The sequence below is a fragment of the Pholis gunnellus genome (genome assembly GCF_910591455.1).
Source record: "Pholis gunnellus genome assembly, chromosome: 15".
Lineage (NCBI taxonomy): Eukaryota > Metazoa > Chordata > Actinopteri > Perciformes > Pholidae > Pholis > Pholis gunnellus.
This window is the reverse complement of record NC_136542.1, coordinates 19,592,896-19,617,821: the sequence shown is the minus strand read 5'-3', so window position 1 is coordinate 19,617,821 and position 24,926 is coordinate 19,592,896. Positions and strand designations below refer to the sequence as shown.

Genomic DNA, 24,926 nt, shown 5'->3' with positions numbered 1-24,926 from the left:
TATTGTGTGTATGTTTTTGTTCGTCAATCACTTGCTAAGTACTTTTTGCAAGTGCCTGCCGTTTTCCAAACACCTTCTCTGGTGGTCCAGTGGAACGAACCATCTGGTGGTCCACTGGAACGAACCATCTGTTGGTTCAGTGGAACGAACCATCTGGTGGTCCACTGGAACAGACCATCTGGTGGTCCAGTAGAACAAACCATCTGGTGGTCCAGTGGAACGAACCATCTGGTGGTCCACTGGAACAGACCATCTGGTGGTTCAGTGGAACAAACCATCTGGTGGTCCACTGGAACAGACCATCTGGTGGTCCAGTGGAACGAACCATCCGGTGGTCCACTGGAACGAACCATCCGGCGGTCCAGTGGAACGAACCATCCGGCGGTCCAGTGGAACAAACCATCCGGCGGTCCAGTGGAACAAACCATCTGGCGGTCCAGTGGAACAAACCATCTGGCGGTTCAGTGGAACAAACCATCTGGCGGTCCAGTGGAACAAACCATCTGGCGGTTCAGTGGAACAAACCATCTGGTGGTCCACCAGACCATTAAGTTACTAAAACAAATGTCAACTCATACAAAATATATACAAACTTACAATGATGTCAGTATATGTTGAATATTTAACTTCAGACTTTCAAAATATTTTCAATGATAAATATTTGAAAACAAGCTTGTTAACCACAGAGCTTCATTACGGTGTAAAACGTGACAGACGTGTATGGAGTGACATTTGTCTCAAAAATCTGTTGCGACACCCACCCACATCTCTCCACCACCATGTATTGGTACCGCTTATAGACCTCGTCGGAGTCCATGCACAGAATGCCGAGGGGACCCCTCACATCTGGGTCCATGGAGTTCATGAGGGTCTGGCATTTTCTGTAAGTTTTATCTCCAAAAATGAGTCTCCAAAAAACTCTTTCTGACTTTTCTTTTCATGGAAAGCATGTAATGAAAGCTAAATGTGAACGCTCTGCCAAGTCCAGATACACAGAATGGAAACCATTGTTTAATTTATTTCATAGTTTTGTATAATACCTTTTTGTCAGGCTGCCTATTTTTTTGCATGAAAATAATCTCGATCAAACCACGAAGAAGAGTCAAAAATCCCAGGGATATTCATATTTAATTCATAATAATATAACTTTGAACCGGTCCGCCCCTCCGACAGAGCGGGCTGCAAACTGTTCTACAATACACAGGGTTTTACTGAAGGGAGAGCTACTTGGATTCAATGCTGACACTGGATATTGATTCACTTAATTATTCATAATTTAATGAATTTGCATACATTTCCTGAACAGAAATCAGAACATTGGCTGAAGCCAGATTCAAAATCCTCCTCTCATCTTGTTGACACATTAGAGTCAAAGGTTTAGGATATCTCTTGTTTGGATTATGCATATCATGAAGTTGAATGTGTTGTTTTGTTTAAATATGCAAATGGGTCAACTTCATTCTGTAGAAATCACTCAGACACCGATGGACAAAGTATAAACACCTAAATGTGTATTTGGGATGTCACGCTGTCCATTGGTTTGTTCAGTCAGACCTTTGCCCGCCTTGCTTGAGTTAGCAGGAAGAGGCAGTTCGGTACCTTTCAACTGGCTGCAGTCTTTACAAGAATGTGCTCACGCTGTATGGATTACATTCACAAAAAAAACTCCAAATATGGTTTCATACTTTGCTTATTGATTGAGGGAGCATCAGAGCTAAAGATTGCTGTCTGGTTATGATGCCTGTAGATTGATAACAGGTGTAAACGGGCCTTAGTCAAGCTGCTCTGAATCACACACAGCTGGTTCACAATGCAGCTGCCAGTTTTATTAATTAGAACCACATAATCACCCGCTCTTAATGTCCTGTGTTTTATATTGTAATCAATTTTTACTTCAATCATTTATATTTTCTGTGTGTAGCACCTGGTAACTGTGTGCTGTAAAACGAGCGACATAAATAAAGTTTTACTTCCTTCCATCTTTATACTCACAACTTATTTCAGCAGCCCGAAATATATCAAACTGATCATGGATGACTTTAGACATTCCTCTACAGAAAGCAATGTTCTTCTTTTGAACTTGTGAATTGTTTGTACATTTCACAGAACTTTGGATTCAGACCATCAAACAGTCCCAACAGCATGTCGATCCATGCATGTGGTGCTCTGACTGACAGGCCTGTAACACAGCCGTCTTCATTTCTTTAGTCCTCATCAGGTGGTCTGTGTCATGTCTCTACAGTATCAACAGAGTCACAGCTACTGCTCCTCCTCCTCCTCTTCCCTCTCTCTCCGTCTGCCGGTCGGTCGTGGTGCCCCTCTGTCTGCTCTGCGTCGGTCCTTTGGTGAGAAGAGGGCGTTTCTGGGAAGCTCTGTCCGGGCCCCAGCACCTGTCTGACGGTCACGTTCACCCTGGAGCTGTGAGTGTACCTGGAGCACGCGGCCCGGTCCTGCTCCGACAGCGGCTCCACCACAGAGCCGTCCTGTAGGGACGAGGCCGGGCCGTGGCCCTCCGTCTCCGACGCCGGACCGCCCTGGGGTGCCGCCATGATGCGTGGGACAGCGTGGTAGAGGAGTCGGCTCTGTCCCGACATCACCATCACGTCCCCGCTGTGCATGTACATGGCGGTGGGGGGGTCCTGTCTGCGGGTGCCGCCCAAAAGGAAGATGGCCGACTTCCCGAAACTATCGGAAAAGACAACAAGATGCCCGGTGAGGGTGTTGGGAGTATTTCCTGTAGTTAACCTGGTAATGAAGACCTTTTCTGTCTCATTTCGCAACAGACAGTAACACACAAAACAAAACAAAAGGGCGTGGTATTCTAAAAACCCTCTCAGCAGTGTTTGTTCTCCCCTCTTACCTGAAGGACAGCAGCGGTCGGCTGTGATCTAGTTCCGATTCGTCCACATGGATTCCCAGAGACGAGTCGGATCGGTAGTAGTTGAGGATTCCCGCCTCTGCGTTGAAGCCCGGGAACCCACAGGCCGATGCTATCTGAGAGGACAGCGAGTGGAGGTCGGCTGGGAAAGGAGTGTGGTGGTTGGCGGAGTACGTCTGTGAACGGAACAACAAAAAGGAAACAGTTGAAAAGCAGCAGGACGAGATATGTTGGAACAGGCGGGGTCTATTATCTTTTCCAACCGTGTCCCTCTTTGCAACAACTACGACTTTTGGCCAAATATTAAAAAATAAATAAAAGCATCATCTCAAACAGTGTAAGGGACAGAAACATCCTTAGATTTGCCAGAGTTTGTGTGTCTTATTTACTCCTGGTGGCCTTCATCACATAAACCTTCATGGCTTTTGACAATGACAGTGTTTATACATAATTGGTTTATTAAGAATTAAAGAGGACTGTACAGGGTAGAGCTGACTTTAAGAGTTTGTATTTGATTACCTTGGTATCCCAGTTGTAATGGTATCCCAGAGTGACCCAGCGCAGCCTGTCAAGTAGAGTCTTCGGTTGAGTCTTACCAGAGGGAGGACCGCTGTGGGGATCAAACACGGCACACTTACAGAGACGGACTACACTGTCACAGAGCCTTTGAGCTGCACCCGTTAGTAGTGCACTCTGAGGACATTGTCTGTGGTGGACAGATTCATTTCTGGAACACAACTACAAATATCTCGTTGTGTTACATCTCCACACAACAACAGCTATGTGGCCCAGGCTTCAGGTCAGACAGATTCAGTCAGGAACGTCTCACCTGAGGCCATGAACGCTCTTGTCCCAGATGTCCTGGGTGTCAGAGGGAGACATGTGCATGTCCAGGTTGCACACGTTGGGCTTCCGAGGGTAGATCTTCAGACACTGTCTGACCCAGGAGGGTTGGGAGCCCGGCAGGAACGGGTTGGAGATGAACATGAACCCTGAACAACACACAGCAGTGCAGTACTGGGTCAAAGACTAAACCCGTTATCATAGTATACATGCTGTCTCACTGGAGCACTGCGTCTCTCCTCCTGTCCTGTGTGTACCTGGGTAGCCCTGCAGGCCGAAGGCTCTCCAGTCTCTGACTGGCTGTAATCCGACGCTGGCAGCCTCCACGTCACTCACTCCACCGGGGTCCAGTGCAGCCGGGACTACCTGTCAATCACAAAGACACGTGTACACACTGAAGTGGCAGCTTAAACAGAGACCCCTGTGAAATGTAATGCAACCCACTACAACCATGGTGCCGCAAATGCTTCATTTCCAAAAAACGTGAGAACGTGCAGAGTCTGTGTCAGTTGATTAATTCCTTTCTGTTCCACTTCTATTTATAACCGTGTTGTTAAAATGGACAATCTAACGTTCACAGTTCCGGGTTTCCGGTTAAAGCCCATTGGTCGGACGTGTCCTCACCTGGTCACCCGGTACTCTTTTGGAGAAGTCGATGACATCGCTGAAATCTGGCGGAGGGTTTCTTCTCTTGTAAAACTTAAATATTTTTCGAAATGCATCTTCACCACCCTCCACCATGGAGGCCGCCATCTTGGCCATGACGTCATCTTCTTCTTCTTTTTTGGTGAGTCAACTCTAGGGCGCATTACCGCCACCAGCTGGTACAGCGTGTTTCACTCATTCTAATGATAATAATAAAGAAGTAAAAAAACGAATAGCCACCCACCTCCACCTCTTTAAGACTAAAATCAGGGCCCTTCTCTCAGCCCTCAGTCAAACCAACACGGTGTGGAGGAGAAGATACTAAGTCATAATTATGAGAAACTTTCTCATTATAATGACTTCCAGGATCTTTATTATTTCATCACATTGGCAGAAATGGGCTTCAATGCGTTCTTCTACTTTAACAAAAGCCTCTTGTATTTTCTTCACAGTAAATTCAAAATTCTTTCCACTATTCCAAATTGCCCCGTCAGTCACGAAACTACCTTGAGGCGGTCCATTTTTAGACAAAAGAAAATGACTTGAATGACTGATTAATAATCCCTCCTTCCACATCATATTATAAGCCTTTACTGATACTGTAGGGCTGTGTATTGGTAAGCACCTCACGATACGATAGCTGATCAATCAGGTCAAACAGCAAGAGGATCTTTTTAACTGAAATGTACATCATTGTTGAAGTTACAATGTTAGGATTAGATGTACATTTTTGTTGTGTATCAGGACATGTTGGAATAGAGGGAAATGAGGTTGCAGACAAACTTGCAAAAAGCGCATTAAACCAAAATGATATTTAGAAACTTGTTTTGGGAGATCAGAAGCAGAATCAGTATACAGCACGGAATAATGACATCATGGCAGGAAATCTGAAATAATGACACTAAAGGTAAAAATGATAACAAAACTGAGACGTGAGTCAGAGTCAGAATTGATGGAGGCAAATGTAGAAAAGAAGCTGTTACCTTGTTTAGGTTAAGGTCGGGACATACAGGACTCAATCACACATTATACATCATGAAAAAGACTGTGGGATAAATGTCAGATATACAACTGTAAAGAAACGGTTGAACATGTGCTGATAGAATGTAGGAGGTTCAGTGTGGAAGGAGGAAGGCTGAAGGACAGAGTGGTAGATACAGGAAGGTAGTGGAGCATCAAAGGACTGTTAGAGACAGGGGACGGACAAGCACAGGTTAAAAGGGCTTTACTTAAACACTGGAATCAAACGGTTTTAATATCCAGAACATAACTTCTATATGACGTCGGGGTTTTTATTTATAAATAATACAATTATTATTGTGTTTAAATGACAATTGTCGTGAAGTCATGACGTTACACACCTCGGTACACTAGGTGGCGAAATGCACCGTAAACGTTGGTTTGTATACCGCCATTAAATCATAGAAGAAGAAGACAAGGGCAAAACATGGCGGCGCCGACCAAGAAAGTGTTCGAGGTCTTCGTGTCTAAAGTACCGTGGACTATAGCCGGCAGTAAGTATATTTAATGGTTCAAAATACGCATTGATATGTTGTGGCAGCACGGTGTGCCAGACACTTTATTTGTACACGGTTTGGCTCTGTATGCAGCCTTGCTGCTGCCACTGTCACCTTAGCTAGCTGTTAGCCTCTGCATGGGACGTGAATGGAGATCATAACGTGTTCCTGTTTGTTTCGCAGAGGAGATGAGGGAGTACTTTACACAGTTCGGCCCCGTGAAGAAGTGTCTGATTCCATTTGTAAGTGGTTGTCACAGCATTAGAATGACTGAAGGACTCTTATTTTTTCTTCTGCCAAACCTGCTCATTCGTTGCTCTGTGTTTGTGTGTCGCTCCAGGATAAAGACTCCGGCTTCCACAGAGGCTTCTGCTGGGTGGGCTTCTCCACAGAGGAAGGGCTGAACAACGCGCTGCAGAAAGACCCGCACGTGCTGGAGGGAGCAAAGGTAAACCTACATGATGGTCAAAATGCAACAGCATCTCAGCTAATTGAAGCATATGACGCTAATGAGTGTCTTAGACCACCATACTAAACATGATATGGTTCCAGTATGAGGCAGAACCGGAAACTGTTCACATTATCACACCATGTCTCATGTCCTTTTGGATTCCCCTGTTTGTTTGTTTTCAGCTGCAGGTTCAGAGGAACAGACGTCCGTTTGCAGGGCAGAGGTCAAACAAAGACGGAGAACAGGCTGAAGCTCCGTGATCCTGCTGTGTGGACGAGCCCGACACGCTGTTGCTGTTGTTGCCCGGCCCCAGCTCACTAAGACTGTGTTTGCTCCTGCTTCCTCAGCTGCTGGATATGTGTGGGATATTTGGACCAGTACACCAGGGTTGGTGTATAGATCACTATTCTGAAGAACGACCCAAGTGTGTTCCTCCTTCACCTTCAGTGACTGTGTGCCTGACCACGATTGCCATTGTTTGAATGCGCTGTGCAGCAGTAGTAGTAGTAGTAGTAGTAGTAGTAGTAGTAGTAGTAGTAGTAGTATTCGTCGTCCTTATTGTCGGTGATAGTGTTGTACTTCCTGTAAGCATCCTGTCACAGTAAATAGCAGGTTATTGCCAATTTATAAAACACCATTCACTGATCTCCAGTGTTGGAATCTACTGTGTCTTCTGTTGTGAGATAAACACTTTCACCTGTACCGTAGTTTTTCATTTAGTGGCTTTACTCGAGTACTTCCTTCACCACTGCCTTTTGGACACGACCAAACCATGGATAGTAGCTGGTGGAGCAGGTTGAATGCTTGGCAACCAGGGGGCAGTAAACTCCTGCAGTGGTGGGGGAAGTACTCTAACTTAAAACATAAAAGTAAGTTTAATCAGGAAGAAGCAGAAGTAGTTGTGCAATGACAGATAAATATGATGTAATTATTACTGATGCAGTAATGTGTAAATAGCATCGGTGTAGTCGGTGGAGGTGGAGCTAATTTACACATTTTCTATTGGACTGCAACTATTGATTGTTTAGATTATGTATTAGTCTGATGATTATGTTCTCGGTTCATTTATTGATTCATGAGATATGATGTCATAAATTACCCAGATCCCAAAGTGATGCGTTCACAATGCTTTGTCCAAACAATAGTCTAAACATCAAAAGTCATCATGAAAAGATGACTAAATGTTCTGTCAATTGACTTATTGATGATTAACAAAGCATGTTTTATATTCACTTCATATATTTTTATGCAAATGTATAGTTTGCTCAGGAAAAAATAGGCAACAGATATCTAGACTGTGTAGAGTAGAAGTAGGCCTACAGTATACAAAATACTAAAGTCAAGTACTGTGCTGGAGTAAATGTACTTAGTTACATTATATACTGCCAAACGGGCATTTAAACATGTACATGTGAGCATTTCTCCCATGGTGCTCTGGTGTTGCCCACTGGTCTGGCTTTTCAAGAGAAAATGTATTACCTTTTATAAAAATTAGCATTTGACGTTGCGGTTTTGATGAGAAAATGAATATGTAAAATATTCTTCGGTGGTGTCGGCTGCCGTGCAAGCTGCTGAGCATCGTGGACAACAAACACCCTCTGCACGACGAGCTGATCAGGAGCACCTTCATCAGAGTCACCACCACGATGCACCAGCTCCTCTGCCTCACCAGAGACCGTCTGAGCCTGCTGCAGTAGAAATGATAGGTGGCCAACATGGGCGGTAGGTTGCAGTAGTGGATAAGCAGCTTGAAGGTTGCTGGTTTGAATCCCTAGCCAGATACCACACAAATCTGGTAAAATAACTCATATTAGACGCAGGCTCGTGCTGTTGTGCCCTCATCCCATGACAGCAGCTACCATGCAAGGGGCCACCTGCCCATCAGAACTATCTCACATTCACACACCACAGGCACACCTGCTCTACCTGTAGCATATGTTACCATGCTTCTACACCTTGTGTCTCATATCCCACATCATAATGCAAGACATTGTACTATATTATGTTAATATATTACATTGAGACCATATGAATACAGACAGAGTACCATTGCTTAATCATAGTATATATGACCTGATTGTTGACTTTGCTGCTATCAATCACACCGCCTCACTTTACTGTCATTTGTCCACAAATGCTCTTGTATGATTTCTATATTTATTCTATTCTCATTTTAGCTTGTGTGGCATCTAATATTTATGTATGTTACGTGCCATAGTTATCTGTATTGATGTATGTCTTGGTGCTGCTGTAAACGCCATGGGGTCAAGGAAAGATGTGATGGAGAGTTCATGAGGAGTTAGGAAAAGAGCAACTACAACATGACCCCATTGGCACTGTCTGTTCATCAACATGAAAGCCATTACTTTATGACTGCATGGGTATGATTGTTAAACCTGTGTAACATTAGCATATCGTTTGTTTTCATGGACGGCCGAAAGGTGCGTCACTTTAAATACTGCCGCAGCATGGCATTGTGAGGCGGAATTATCTACTTTCCTTTCGCAAAGGAAGGTCCAGTGTTACCTATGCTAAATGAGCCAATAAGGGAAGCACTGAAGCACCTTTCCTTAGCATGTGGGTTCATCCCAAGTCTCTTGGAAATGACAAATAAGAGACTTGGGATGTCCCCGTAGTCCCTCCCACCAGGGATGCATGGAGAGACCATGCAAGGAGAGAGGAAATATGTTTTTAGAGAAAAGTGACGTCCTTTCCTTTTTTTTATCGTCACGTGAAGCGACGTCTGTTTATGATGACCCTGGATCAGCTGATCACAGCTGGATCAGCTGTCAGTGGCTTTAACAGCTGGAGAGACTTTTGAGAAGTACAGAGTTTCTTGTCACCGCCCCATGCTGCTGCCGCCTGCTCTCGTCCACTCAGTGTTGCTAACTCCTCAGTAAGGAAAGTAGCTATTGGCTGTCCTAAAAGTAGACTTTAGTCTACTTTCCAGGCGAGAAGCGGTTCATTTCGAAGGAGCCAAATGTGTGTGACGCGTGTGAAAAACGTCATCGGGGTCCGCGGTTGACCGAGAGTGTAGTTTTCTATCGGTCATAAACAGCGACAATAGAGGTAGATACTGGCACGATATCAGCGTATACACGCTGGCTGCATAGACTGGCAACATAAAGGAAACCTCTCTCTACGTCAAAGTCTCGTGAGAGTGTCGGTATTGAATGGGAACGCAGCAGCCTTCATCTCTCGCGGCACTACGTTAACCACAATTCTTCGCGCTCAGGTCAAAAAGCTCTGAGGTCATAACAGAAGGTAAATCACATGAAAACAGCGCGCGCGTGGTTCTCTGAATGAACCCCATGGGCACACAGGTAAGGTGACGTTCACGAGCTGTTTCACATGACGTGGTTGTATATGTGACATTGTGACTGGCAGTATGTGTCCACTTCACCACGCGTGTTACCAAACATAGCCGGTCTGTGCATGTAATGTTATACAAGTTGTCTTTGACTGATTAACTTCACAGGAACGGCTTTCATTTACTGTTTAAGGTGCACGCCGAGTTGAAGAGGGGGTCCTGCTGATGTCTGACATGTATTCGGTGCAATGTAACAACGTACGGTGTGTCTTCGCAAACAAGAAGACTTTTAATTGCCACATTTCTGAATGCAATGTGGCAAACTGGTTTAAAGGGGCGTTCCACCACTTTGCACAGACGTTTAGTGTAGGCCTACTAGTCATCATGGCTGGTGCTTCTCAAGTAAAACGGACCTCTGTGATGTCATTGGGACCCCCTCAGCTTGGGTTTGAAGACCACCACTTTATTACAGAAAGCTCGCATCACAAACAGGAAGTGTGGAGTTTGAAGGACAGAGAGGAAGGTTCTATTCAAGTAGAATCGGTGCTTTTGGAACAAGTGATTTAAAGTCAGAATATTTGTGCCACCGCTGCTTGGATTTTCACCATTCCTCTTTTTCATTTTGTATCTCAAGTGTCTACCAACTTACTCTTTAATTACAGGGGATGACAACTTTGTCATATTGCTTTTCACATATCTTTCAAAACATTGTCAGGTGTGAAAGACAGACATTTCGATGCTTGACCAGAGGCTGTGATTTTAAACAGCAGAGGAATTGCTGTGAATGTGTGCACACGTGGATCATTAGGCTGGTTCAAGATGAGCCGGTCCTGATCAGAACCGATCACCGGCGATCGGCGCACAATGCATGCTGGGTAGATTTGTGTCCGACTTGATCCCGACTTGCTCTGACGTCATGAACATGAGGTCAACGATGACCTCACGAGAGCCAGGTGGCCGCAGATGTTAGTGGCTGCAGTTGCTCTAAAATCTTGTGTGACTAATAATAAAGCTTATGTATAAAAACAAGGACATTAAATACAATGTCGAACAGATAAACTAAGCATAAATATTTAACTACTATAAATATATATCAAATAATATATATGAACTTAAAGAACAAGTTGGAGTTGGAACAGCTTGTCTACAGGGTGTGGAGGGTCTGCAGTGATCTTTCCAGCCCGTTTCCTGACTCTGGAGGTGTACGAGTCCAGGATGGAGGGCAGGCTGGAACCAATGATCCTCTCTGCAGACCTGACAGTCCGTTGTAGTCTGTTCCTGTCCTGTTTGGTGGCCGATCCAAACCACACAGTGATGGAAGAACAGAGAACAGACTGGATGGTAGTCGAGTAAAACAGGATCAGCAGCTCCTGAGGCAGGTTGAACTTCCTGAGCTGCAGATCAGATCTAACAAGAAGTAACTGTTTCTGTGACTTCCTGTTTATTCTTTGAAGGCGGCTGAAAACTATCCGACTTGACAGCTGTTTCTTGTCCCCGCCCCCTGCTGCTGCCGCCTGCTCTCCTCTACTTTCCAGGCGAGAAGCAGTTCATCTGGAACGAGCCTAATATTTAGTATTCACCATAGATATATTGACTATCTTGTCTTCTGCCCTCCTTTCCTCCGTCCTCCTGGCTGATTTGTCTCACAACAGTTGGACTACAGACAGACAGCTTTTGCTTTAGTTGGTGGATGAGAGACTGAGGACAGAGCAGAGTGAAATAGGTTTGTCTTTTGTTTACATGTTCATACTTGTTGAACAGATGCATTGATAAAGTATTAGCTTTGTTCAAGTATATGTACTGTGTGTAACAGTAACGAGCGTAGTCGCCGTCAACTAGTAGTAATCTTCACTTCAGTGTTCACTCTGTGTGTTAGTGTGTGTCTCTGTGTGTGTAGCAGTGTGACATTAGGCTCGTTCCAGATGAACGTCTGGAAAGTAGAGGAGAGCAGGTGGCAGCAGCAGGGGGTGGGGACAAAAAACAGCTGTCAAGTCTTCAAAGAATAAACGGGAAGTTAACGAAACGGTTACTTCCTGTTAGATCCGATCTGTAGGCTACTTGTAGTTTGCAGACCTCGTTCAGATTTATTCATGTTTGTAAATAGATATTTATGTGGAAACATGCGTGTATCTGTGTTATGTTATCTTTTGTTCTTTTTGTCTGTTTGTGAAACACTTTGCTGTTCCCTTTGATATGTGTTGTATGAATAAGCTTATGAATTAAACCTTCGTTACTCAACGTGAGACTAAAAGCCAGCAATCAAGCTTCTAAGAGCCAACCAGCTCTTTTGATCCGGCGACAGCCAGGCGTTTCCCATCATGCTTTGGGTCATGCAGTCGGTGGAGAGGCTCTAAAATCTGCGGCCGCTTCTGTTGAGGCTGAAGCTTCTGGAGGAATCGCAAGGCCGCTGCTGTGTTTACTTCATCGCTGCGCAGGCGCATCATAAAGTAACTCGATCCGGTCCAAATTCAAAACAGTATTTAATTAAACAATGACGACTGTAAACTGATGATGACAATTACAATCTATAATACACTATCGATAGTATGCATCTCGAGAGCAGAGACCACGTGCAACTCCACTCACAGGCCCGACCAAGTCGGATCCTGCAACGCGAACTACCATGGCCTGGCGCACGTCCTCGCAAACAGTCCTTTTATGTCCTTCGATGGTCGGAAAGTGTCCGAAATCTGTCGTAAAACACAAAGGCCGTCTTCTGGGGTCAGTGATTGGCTTCCAATCGCTCTGACGCCTCCTTCATCGATCCACTGCTCATCTCAATGGCTGGCTCCTTGTGACATCACCTCTGACCTGCCCTCTGTCCTGCGGCCGCATGGTGTTACCCAGGAGTCCTCTCTGTTGTTTTATGGCAGTCTGCTTCCTCACTAGTTGTCTCCGGTTCTCCTCCTCCTTTGTTGGTCATTTGTCCAGCACCTCTGTGTCCCCTTTGATGTCTCTGCCTCATGGCTCAGAACCCCCATACCTATGTGACTGTACTTTGGTTCAACACTTCCAATGATTATGTTAAAAGACTCCTACAAGTAAACTTATTGCAAACATATAATATCTTCTATAAGTAAACATCCTGTAAACCTATATTACATTCCATAAGTAAATATATTGTGACTCTCAACATAATTTACATTCTCATCATTGTGACAATTTTATTCACCACTAGGAGTGCTATAAATTCTACTAAATAATGCTTTTAATTCTTAAATTCTCCACAAATCCCCCCTAATTCGCTGTTCACAGCGAATTAATCAATTCCCTGGAATAACACAATCCCTCACAATTGAATATTAAACAGTTGTATCCATCAATGCATCATCTACTCATAACTGGTTGCCCTGTATATCTGTTTCAATAATTGTCAATCAATCTCTGTAGGAATCCACTTGAACATCTGCATTAACAATTCTTGAGGCTAATACATTCAAAAGCATTTCTAACAGTTCTCGTGTAGCATTTCTAAAATAAGTACAAGCTGTGTAGGGAAAAGGATCATTCTTTACACATAGTTGTCATGATGTGTAAGCAGAATAGGTGTTACAATTTACATGGTAAAAACAGTAGACAACACATTGTGCCTCTAAGGCCACATAGTTCCAGGTGTTTCATCGTCGTCCAACGGTGGTGAATTTGCTTTTCACCCGTGTCAATTTAGTGATACATCAAAATTATAACCTGCATAGTACAGTTACCAAAATAAAAGTATAAGATTCAATCTCCTTCCATGTCCTATCTTCTATATTCCTAAAGTCCTATCACTGAGTTGAAAGACTTGGATTTTGGTCGTATCTTTTACAAAGGTTGCGATTTTTTATGACATTACCAAATACAAAATGTGGATCTATCTTTAACAACAAAATCAAAAATGACAGACAAAATTCCATTACATATCCCCCCTTTGGCACGCTATCTCTGCTGTAAACTAATTTAGCGCAACAATGGAAGCGATCATGTGGCAATTGTCTAGGCTTATTCATTCATAATTTTATAATAATTGAATATCACACGTAAGGAATATTTTTGCAGGCACACTTAAGGCACAATTCTACAGGCATCAGCTGCAGAAATTCCTGTTCAAGAGAAACAAATCTGTTATGCATCTGTCCATCTTTATTACTGTAGTTTATCAAGATCCTTTGTGCTTTTGAAGTCAGTGTATTGAGTCTGACTTGCTGCAGGTCAGACATCACAGCATTCCTCGGCCTCGTAACAGAACACTTGTTGAATCTCCCCCTCTTACAACTCAGATTGTGTGGGAGACAGAGAAACAGACAGCAGCAGTACTTTTCATCCAATAAAACCATTATAACATAACCTTTCCACTTCTCTAAGTCATACTTCCTCTAACCTTTCATCTAGTTCACGTAACATATGTGCTGTGCAGTGAAGTGAATCAGCCTGCATGTGACATTCCAAACATCTTTACCTTAATAGTTAACGTGACTTGTCTTAACTTTCCAAATTCTTCAATTTCATTTGAATACATTCGCTATGCGGATGTGAGTGGTGTTTGTCTAGTTTCTAATGTATGTATTAAATGTACGAGTTTGTCATCTAAAGAATCTAAAGTTAACTCACCCCGTGTTGTATTGTGTGCATCACCATCACTAGGGGTCCACTCCGCTTGCCTGCCGCACCCCCCCAGTCTGATTGCTGATTGTCGATCCCTTCACCCACTCCTTGTTCATGGAGGATGAGCAGCCTCTTCTTTGATGTTCAAGCTGCCACTTTTATGGCACCCAAAGGCTTCAGTTGGTGTGTGTCAAAGTCTCAAAGTCTCTGCCCCACCTTTCAGCTTCCTCTCATGGCCTAATACCTTATCAGCTGGGCATCCTTGCATCTGTGCTGACGAAACTTCTCTGTCCATGTCACACAATTCTCCTGTGTGATGTTTTCCAGGCTCATGGATGGCGGAAAGTCTTCGGTCAGGGCTGACACTGTAGATCTTGAATGAGTCTCGTTCATCTTCTTCATCCTCGGCATGTTGAGTGGTGTCGTTCATGTTGTTTGTGGGTGAGGAGCATACGGCAGCGAAGTGGAATCCCAGATCAGGATTCACTCGACCATGTACCTCGACTAAAAAAACAAACAAAACAAAAACTACTCAAAGTTCAGCAGTAAATGTTAGAATACATCTTCACTAATCTGTAGTTGGCTACAATGTTGCGATAAAATTTAAAAATGACAATCCCATTCTTAGATTTCTGTTTGTGTGTGTGTGTGTGTGTGTGTGTGTGTGTGTGTCTCACCACTGCATTCGTCTCTCTCCACCTATGCTTTCCAGTCTGCTTTAACGGTTTACATTTCTTTCTTTCCCTCTTGGACATCAATATATTTGTATTTGCTTCACCTTTTTCTCTGCTCCAAGCACACTCCAAGTTGATCACAATTTTTCTTAGGCAAAAAACTGCCTTTTCAAGGAACCCCAATTTACTTCCCTTCCAATTATTTGTCTGATTATCAAAACATTATTATGAATATTACCAAAAATATTCTATGTCCCGATTCAGTGCACTCAATTCTTAAATTCTCCACACTTCGCTCTCGTGAGGTCACCGTTAACCACGTGTTCATAACGTCAGAGCAAGTCGGACACAAATCTACCCAGCATGCATTGTGCGCCAATCGCCGGTGATCGATTCTGATCAGCACCGGCTCATCTTGAACCAGCCTATTAGATCAGCTGACACCAAAACGTTAAAAAGTTGTTTTCCCCTCCAGTGTGGGCGGGACATCATTTAGCTCGGTAGAGAAGCACCTGCACACAATTCTCAAGTCTTACAAGTCTGGTCGGCAGACAGCAAAGTGAGATCCACAGTTCATATTTGTCTGTGTTTCTGTTAACGCTCCATGTTCCTTCTTCCTCCCATAGTTGCTCTGATGGCTGGTCACCTCCTCAAAGTCTCCTCTCTGGCCACAGCAGTGTTCGCCTCCTCCGGGTTCTACCTCTACAACAGACAGCTGAACCTCAATGACCTGAGTGTGGTCCGCTTTGGACGAGCCGCAGCCACCGTGAGTCACTGCACACCTCTGCCCTGAGGGTCTTTATTTGGTTTCATGTTTTTCTCTTGTGTTTGTTTGACATGCTGTCAGGTTTTGCGTGCTGTGGACTCTGTGGAAACTCTGTCCTAGCACACGCAGCAGCAGAGCGTACTGTGTCCCAGGGTCTGAAAGTTTTTTGCCATACTAGTTCATGAAAGGTTTAGCTAACTTTGTTACATTTTCACTAGGTCCTAGCGTTATCTGTAGTCTGCATTCTCTTAACTTCTTTTCATCGGCACATCGTTCCAGTCTGATCTCATCATAATCACTGTCATCCTCACTGGTGACCAGCTCTTGCACATGAGGCTCTGTTTTGCATAAGAAGTATTCATAGGAAAGTCTTTCTTTCACATGTTTGAACCTACCCGTTCCTTAATTCATGTAGAAATGGAGCGCTCTGTGTCTTCAGACAGCAGTGCTCTCGTTTTAACGTAGAGCATCAGATTGGATTTACCCAATGAATGGCGAGATCGCCGCGGTAACCTGTGCTGCATGGCTAACCTGGTCCGGATGTTGCTTCAGCCCCACTATCGACCAATGAGATCATTGGAAAAATCATCAGCATTCCTACAGGATCCCGACAGGGACAAAAGTCAAAACATAAAAGGACAATAGTCAATGTTTTTCATAGATCTACAATGGTAATTCTGAAGATAGAGTGACACGTTGATTTGTGCTCTTTTGGTTAGAATAGATTTTGTAACTAACAGTTAGTTTAGCACACTCACACCAATAAATGGCGGTTCTAGCTCCACGTCAGCCATAAATACAAGCCCAACTGAGCACTTTGTTAAAGTCCCAGTGAAACAGAAATTTTCCTTAGTGAAACAATATTTTCAAGTTAATAATTGAACAGTGTTCAGTTACGAGAGATTTAAATCAAATCTTTTATTATTTTATTGGACCGCTAAAAAGTGGGCCGGCATGTAGCGTGACACGGAGCTACAAAGGACTGTGGCTGGTGACAAACACCTACCGTGTCACAAAGAGTTGCAGATTGATTGATGGATGTCATGATGTTATTGGTAAAAACTGGTTGGTCATGTTTTGTTTTACAGGAGGAAGAGTTTATTGGATTTTGATATAAAAATACGAAGAAACTGATTTCTTTTGGTAATTTAGCTTTATTTTAATATCTGATATTTGTTTTTATAGCTTTTTACTTCTACTTGTGTGACTACGTTGTATCTGTTTCCACCTTGCTGTCACAATAACCTAATGTCCCCACTGTATCCTAGAACCCAGTCAGCCCATTCATTAAAGTCGTTACTCTCTATATTTGATTATGTAAGAATGATTTTCAAAGAGAAGTGTTCCTGTTGACTCCTCACTTCTTTACATGTCACTGCTCTGTTGTCTGCAGACGGTGGTCATCAGTTTGGACTATATGACTGCTTTCAAACATGTGGAATACGACACGGAGGAGTACTGGGCGCTCAGGTCCAAGGTAGGAGAACTCTTCGTCATAGAGGTGGGGGCACTAGCACTCCATCAACCGACTACAGCACAGCACAAACTACAGCTCGAAGAGCTCGCTGGGGATGTTTCTTCTTCTAACATTCTTCCCTGTTTATCAAGTAGCGAGGAACATTTTCAATTTTATTTGTATAGTCTATTATCACAAATGTGCCTTATGGGGCTTTACAAACGAGACGACATTAGACATCCTCTGTCCTTGGACACACCCCCCCCCCCCCCCCCCCCCCCCCCCCCCCCCCTCCCAAAAACAAAACTATAGCGTGGATAAAACAGTGTCTGTGTTTTGTTGTTTGGATCACTTTTGATTTAACTGGCTCTGCTAACACAGCAGCAGTAGGAATGGTTGGGTTTGCATTGAATGAACACAGCCGGTATGATCAGAGGGTGACCAGCTAACAGTGAAATAAGGCTGGCATCTAAAGCACCAAACTAAACTCTATGAAAGTACTGAGAGCTGAACGCAGGGCCACACATGTTTAACCAATCCCTTTAGACGAGGCTTGCTTTTAGGGAGGAGTTTGTCACTCAATGCGTGGCGATGCCTCCTATTTCGTGTTTTCTGATTTGTTAAGTACTCTGGCTTTTGTGTCGTCATGCTGGGTTTTAAATCCGAGCTCAGACCGATGGTTCATGACGCCTCACAACTTGATCCCAACTGTGGGAAAACACTCTCAGCAGAATGGAGCTGTAAATATTAACATTTCACTTCCAAATTGATGATTGAATTTGTTAGCATGCCGTTGCTTCAATAGACATCCAGCAGACACAGAGAAACGCTTTGATTATTGTCAAGATGTGTTCGTGTCCACCTGATGAAGATAAGTCCAAACTTTCTTTTAGAAAATCTGTCTTTTGAGCTGCTACATGTTCTCCTGTGTTCACTATCTCTAACTGTGTTTTTAGACAGGGCTGTATGTAGAGAGCTATAGATTACATAAACTATTACGGACTCTGTTAACTGATATTGTGGCCAATTTGTACAACAGGACGTGTTATTTGGTTTTAACTCTTGATTTATAAAATAGATGTGGCAAATACAGCTCGCTCACAAATGTTGAGGTGTTGCTCTCCAGTTCTGTGGGTTATCAGTGAAGTGTATGAACTACACTGCAGAGGGAAGTCTCTTTTCACAGAGACCAATGGAGTGACAGCTGATTCGTGAACGGGTCTAACGTGCATCAGCAGGTCTGCGTTATATACGTCGTATCAAAGTTCTATGATAATCTGCTCATGGGGTCTCACTGCCTCTCGTTCTCTGCCAAACGTTATCAGCAGAAACACTGATTCTTAATTGCGAGACAGTCTTCAACTACCAAGTGGAATAAGCGGTGCGCCACTGTTCACCAAACACCTGCTGCAGCTGGAAGCGTGGTTGATGAGAGCGCTGAGAATAAACTCAAAACGGTAAAGTGTCAGGCCGGGAAATCCAAACAGAGATGGAGATTAACCTCAAGTAGATGTGAGATTGTCAGCGGCATACATATTGTTAGAACATCCGTTTGCATTATTACTCCGAGTCAAAGCAACCAAACAGGATCATATTTGCAGGGGAAATCTCATTAGTAGGATGAAGGTAATAACGGTAAATGTCAGCCGGTGTGCATTGAGTGATCTGTGCTGGCGTTTGTTAAAAGGCCACAGCTCCATCAGGTCCCCTCAGGAGACGGCTGCTGAAAGGTCAGAGACCAACTGCTCCCACCAAGATCTCCTCTGCAGCCAGAGAGCTGCGGTAAACCTTGAAGAGCAGGGTTCAGCATGGCTGGACACACACACGCACACGCACACGCACACGCGCACACACACACACACGGTGCAGCCCCTGGCGCCCTGCTGGTCAAGCCTGGCTACACATGCTGATTAGAATGAATGCATGGTGCGGCTTTAAGCCAGAGAGGAGGCTCTCCTCCTCATTATTCTGAAGTCCTAGAGGTGAGGCCACCGTACAGCAGCTCCACTCTTGTTTAGTGTATTTTTCTGTCAACAGAGGAGGGAGATGACTGAGTCCAGCTCTTTACATATGATGGATGAAGAGTTATGTGTTACACCAGAGGTCTTCAACAGGTGGTCCACGACCCCTAGGGGGTCCGCGGAGGTACTGCAGGGGGGTCGTGACATTTTTGGGTGATTAGACAATTTTTCTGAATATTTGTTTTCCCTCCAATTTTTTTTCCACACATTTAAATGTCTTGAAATACACATTAACATGAATCCAACATATTGTAGCGGATGGATAAATGGAGGCAGAAGATGTTATCTTTCAGTCAGAAATGCACACATTCAGCGACACACAGGAGCTCTCTCAAGCTGGGCACCGGTTCACTCACAGCGTAAGACTAGCCTGGACCTGACCCTCCAAGCCTCCTGCACACAAAGAGGAGGACCCGCCCCTATCGCTGCTGTGCCAATCACGAGGCCGCATGTCACATGCTGGCTCTGTCTGAGAGCCTATTCAGTCCCCAGCTAACTAAGATCCCAGACACATGCTGCAATATTATTTGAAAAGAAGATACCGTTGTGAAATGACAAAACATTTACTTCACCCACGAATCCTTGTGCAATACTTTTTGCAAGATATTCCTGGCTAAAACACTGCAGCTCCTATCCACAACAGCCAACTACTGAGGCCAGTATATTATTATGCCAAGTGTTTGGACATTGTTATGAGCAAAAATGGAGCGTTTTGTAACTCGACCAAAACGCATGAATCCGTCCATTATTTTAATAGTTCAGTATTGTATGCAAGATAACAGGTGTGTGTATGCATGGCAGTGGCACTAATAGGCCATCACTCATTTCCGTTTCCACATTTATGTTTAAAATAAAAACGTCAATTTGAATAGCTTGTATGCATGATTATCATGCAAGTGACAGACAATGTTGATATTGGCATTGGTATCAGTTGACAAGGTATGTTTATAAATGTCAGTGGCACGGCCACCCTACTCACTGTACCTTACACATGTTTAAAATAAAAACATGAATATATGAACCTGTGTATTATTTGAATAGCTTAGTATTGAATGTTTATACATGGCACTAGGCCCAGTTTAATATAAAACGCAATATATATAGTAGGGGGTCCCTGCTCCATCTCTCTATCAGTTTGGGGCTCCTTAGACTGAAAAACGTTGAGGACCCCTGTGTTACATGATCCATAACTTGCATGTGTAGCCATGGTAGCAGCTGAACCGGTGTCAACACATTACTGAGTAACATGCTACAGTGGTGTAATAACTTTTATGTTATGAGTTATGAGGGATACGAATTTAAAATTCTGTGAACGGCATGTTTGTTGTCTTACCGCAAGTTAGATTTAGGATTGATATTCATTATTGATTCGTCAATACATCTTATTGTCAATAGAATTAACATCTCTAAAATCAAACCATTATGGTCGTATCTATTGCAGAGCTGTTGTGTTACAGCAAATCCATTCATTCATTATATGACCACATAATTAGATCTTTCTGATGAAAACCTATGCATACATCGTACAACACAGAATTCAGAAAATGAAGAATTTGGGAAGAAATAAAATGGGATCTGAAAAAAGCTATACCAGGAGCCAAGCAATTGGCCCGAATGGGGCATGCACTCCAAACGACCACACCCCAAACGGGCACTGCACTAGCTGTAGAAAGGATATACAATCAATGTGTGGCAGTCGGTGTTGACATAAATACATCTCCGTATGGGAACCACTGCAGTGTTTGTGTCTCCAGGGGCACGTTTGACTGCACAGTAAATGAGCTCTTGGTTGTGCGTCTCATCTTCCTCATCGTCCTGCTAGAGTGTCACCCCGTGTTCGTCTCTCAGCAGAGCAGCCGAGCCGCTATTCAGCCTCTCATGAAGAGCTTCACTCAAAAGCCACTTAAGCAGCCAGTCTTCCAAGCTCATCAAAGGCTGCCCCGAGTGAACCGAGGGGCCATTCACAGCCAATTAGAACAAGCATGGGAGCACTCTCAAGTCTGCCAAATGAGTGGAGGAACATGCCCTGCAATGAGAGAACAGATGGACTGCTTTTTGTCCTCTGCACTAGCTAAGCTCTGCTGTGGGAAACGCTGTAGTAAACATTTGATAACCAGTGTGTGTGTGTGTGTGTGTGTGTGTGTGTGTGTGTGTGTGTGTGTGTGTGTGTGTGTGTGTGTGTGTGTGTGTGTGTGTGTGTGTGTGTGTGTGTGTGTGTGTGTGTGTGTGTGTGTGTGTGTGTGTGTGTGTGTGTTCTAGTTTTCCTTCTTTCTGTGCTCCCATATCTTTTTCAGTTTATTACTACTGACAATAGTATATTACATTTACTCTTTATACTTTCCTGAGTGTTATAATTACTGTAGATATTTACAGTATTATTACTGATATTATTATTATTAGAAAATATTGTTAAAAACAAACTTTTAAATATAAATTCACCACTTCCCCAAACCTGACAACCTCCCATCTGCCCATCAACAACATGTTTGTTTGCTTTTTTGTCATGACTATTATATCTTCCGCTTTTGTTCTTTTAGTTTATGTCATTATTTTTTTATAATCACCCCCTCATCATTCTTTTCTCTTTTTTAAATTCTTTTAGTATTTTTCTTTCTGTCTAAAACTCCTGCCAACAAAACATTGTGTGGATGGGAACTCTTTATGGTGACTCGAGCTCTATTTTGGGCACTGTCGGTTCCCTCTGGAGGGGCGGCATGGGGAACAAAAGGCCGGGGCTGACTAAATATTTTTAATTGGCCTGTTTTCATCATTATTGTCTGTTCTGTTAAATGTATTATCTTTTGTCTTGCAATAAGAAAAAAAGAGAGAAGGAGGAAAGACCATCATCTGATCATTGCTCCTAACATAATAGTGAGCTGAGCAGTCACTGTTTGTATCCAGCGTTAGCTTAGCTGGCTGACGTTAGCTTAGCTATATGTTGCCAAGTGATATTTGGGTTTGTCAGCTGAGTGAGTCTGGCATACTGTGTATAACATTTTCGTTTTGGTGTCAAAGTTGAGGGAAGCAGCACTGTAGCTTTCATGGCAGTCACAAATATCAACTGAAACACAAACATATAGCTAGCATTAGCCACTCAACTTAGCTAATGTCAAATAGTAACATGCCGATGTATTCCTTCAACAACAATGTAACCTTTGTTTGGGAAGACCTTCGTGACAAGAGAGTATTAAGATTGGAGCTGAAGTCATTCGTCTTTATTAATGTATAAAAATGGTGGAATATTTGAAAACACTTTTTTAAAGCTGACGCTACACTGCATTGCTCACTCGTACATGAATTCAGGTCAAAACTTAGGAAAATTCCTGCTCTTTTATACAATGTTGCTACGAAAGCAAACATAAAATGTGCAGTACCTGATCCGTCCCAGTTGCTCGATCCGTTTCGCGCTTCTACCCAGTATGCCTTACACACACACACACACACACACACACACACACACACACACACACACACACACACACACACACACACACACACACACACGTGACTGACACTAAAACCTCTAGTCCATTATTTTTCAAAGGGAAATATTGTACTTTTAATTAAATTAATTTATTTAACAATATTTGTTTCTAGTTGGGCTTCTTTGCAGATTCAGATTCTTAATGCAAAATATGAATCAACTAATATACTATGATGTATTAAGTAGTATGTAGCCTCCTTATTAACCTCTTGAACCCGAATAAAATAGTTAAATGTTGCACACTTGGGCACAAGGGACATCCAGGCGTGCATAAGTTTTAAAGAACGTTTTTATTTCTCTGAATGCAGAGAAATACATCAGCGCAATGTAACTGCACACTGCAGGCTGTTTTAGTCTACTGAATGAAGCAAGAGTACCTCCCCCCTCACTTCCTACCCAAAGGACCTCATAGCTGACTGAAGTGCCTGTATGAGCTTTACTCATTGTAACCAAACATTAACCTACTAAAAAGTTGCTATTGCAGATGAACATATGCCAGGTGATGAATACACAAAACAATTAACAAACAATGCAAATAATATATAAATGAGAATATGGGGGGGGTCCATGTCCAGGTCCAGTTTCTATTATTATCTCCACCGGAGACAAAAAAATGTGCTCGCAGCAGTTCGCAGCTAACCTTCAGCAACCGAGAATGGCGGTGAATTGGGGGGACAAGGTCCAGGAGCCCTTTATACTTTGAGCAGAGGACGAGTTCAAGATATAACAGGGACTGTATGGACGGATGCAAGTTGCTGTCCAATGCGTATATTAGACGCCAACGCTGTTTTTTTACACGTCCGGCCTCTTTTGCCCCGGTAATGCCGGCGTGCTCTCTGAAACCACAGACTAGGGCAGCAATATGCTGATGTGTTTCAGTGTGAACAAGCAAATCCAGCGCAAGCGTGGATCTTCTTTGCGGCAGTGTGAAAGGGGCTTTTGTCTTACCAGATGCCCTCTGCAGTCCAGTGCTGATGTTGCAGATTAAAAGACAAAAGAATGAGAGAAAATGATATGCACATAAATAGAAGCCAAACAAGAGCAAAGATATGAGCGAGCGCTGGGTGATGGAGATAGGTCCTTATCTCTGGGTTGATCATGCAATCCTAAATGCCTTTCGTCTATCTTTCCATTTTTCTCCCTCCTCCTCTCCCCCTTTACGGGAGTTTAGGCTTCTCCACTATTAGCATCTCATTACAAGCCATGCCAACAGATGATTGGGAAATTAAATGTAGCTTATTTAGCTCACATGAATAATGCATGTTTGCCCCGGCTGAGGCCTATGGGCAAGGTTGGGAGGGGGGTGGTTGAGGGTTGGGTGCGGCACTTATAGAGATTTAAAATGCCTCATGTAAACATAGTAACATTTCATCAAATAACAATGTAGAGATGAACTCGATATATTAGCTCTAGCTATCTAAATTCAGTAACGAGCATGTCAATTTGTTCTCCCATTAATTCAGACAGAACTCATCCAATCACATACAAAGTAGAGTCCAATTGCTCCTGTAAACTCCCCCTCACATTTGTCTCTGCTCATGTTATTGGTACATCTTTTCTCCATGTATTTTCCCATTAATGTGCATTGCATGCCCGTCAATCTCCCTAGTGCTATGCACATAGAGATAGGTGATGCAGTGCCCTCTTGGTGCTTGATCTGTAATTTGCAACATGTTTGCGAGTTCCTGCTAGCAAGCCGCTTGTAACTGGGGGGCTAGATGGGCCAGTACCGCGGTAAAATGTCAGAATCTATATTTAATGTGTTTCATAAGTCTCGCTGAGTAGCTAGCCAGTGATATGAACTATAGTAACGGCATGAAAAGACACACTCCTATATGTCTGCCTTGCTTCCTTCCTGCCCTCTTTCCTTACAGCCCGGAGGTATGCTGAGGAAGATCTCTGTTTGTTCCAAATACATTTTCTACCGTCCCCGGGACGATGATGGTGTTAAGCCCAGCTGGCTGTAAACGAAGTGATGTTGGTGCACCAGCTCTAAGGACCAGGACATTTGATTTTTTTGTTGATTTTGTTGGCCCCTGTGGATTTAAGCGATAGTGTTTCCGAGCACCAGACTCCCTTTAGAAATCTAATTTTACCACAGCAGGTCTGACAGTCTGCCTCATGCAGTCCAGGTTATGTCTGGTCTGGTCGCCACCAGAGGTCCCTCTGGAGTCTGAGCTGATGAGTTTCTGGTGAAATATATATAATATCTTCTACTACTTATGTAGCTATTAAATTCACATAACCACATAAGTTTCGTAAGTTTTCATAACCACTTTAAGCTCAAACCAAAGTCT

General features: G+C 43.4%; 3 protein-coding genes across 4 annotated transcripts in view; 2 read left to right on the top strand and 1 right to left on the bottom strand.

Moving 5' to 3' along the window:
• Window positions 1-960: 960 nt before the first annotated feature.
• On the bottom strand, window positions 961-4,483 carry alkbh1 (alkB homolog 1, histone H2A dioxygenase; the record flags this gene model as incomplete). Its single annotated transcript, XM_079175348.1, has 6 exons — window positions 961-2,685; window positions 2,861-3,054; window positions 3,398-3,488; window positions 3,708-3,870; window positions 3,979-4,087; window positions 4,346-4,483. The coding sequence occupies 6 exons, from the start codon at window positions 4,481-4,483 to the stop codon at window positions 2,229-2,231; spliced, it is 1,152 nt and encodes a 383-aa protein (XP_079031474.1). The 3' UTR covers window positions 961-2,228.
• A 1,314-nt stretch (window positions 4,484-5,797) lies between these two features.
• On the top strand, window positions 5,798-7,427 carry slirp (SRA stem-loop interacting RNA binding protein). The gene is made up of 4 exons (XM_079175316.1): window positions 5,798-5,880; window positions 6,067-6,125; window positions 6,224-6,331; window positions 6,517-7,427. The coding sequence occupies exons 1-4, from the start codon at window positions 5,814-5,816 to the stop codon at window positions 6,592-6,594; spliced, it is 312 nt and encodes a 103-aa protein (XP_079031442.1). The 5' UTR covers window positions 5,798-5,813; the 3' UTR covers window positions 6,595-7,427.
• Window positions 7,428-9,523: 2,096 nt separating this feature from the next.
• Window positions 9,524-24,926, top strand: part of adck1 (aarF domain containing kinase 1) — a 69,185-nt gene continuing 53,782 nt past the window's right edge. Inside the window, exons 1-3 of one of the 2 annotated variants that reach the window (XM_079174254.1) lie at window positions 9,524-9,657; window positions 15,529-15,668; window positions 17,062-17,145. In XM_079174254.1, coding sequence (XP_079030380.1) covers window positions 15,537-15,668; window positions 17,062-17,145 — 216 coding nt within the window. In that variant the 5' untranslated portion in view covers window positions 9,524-9,657; window positions 15,529-15,536. Of the gene's footprint in view, window positions 9,663-15,528; window positions 15,669-17,061; window positions 17,146-24,926 lie in introns of both variants that reach the window. The other variant, XM_079174255.1, reaches the window with a different exon arrangement.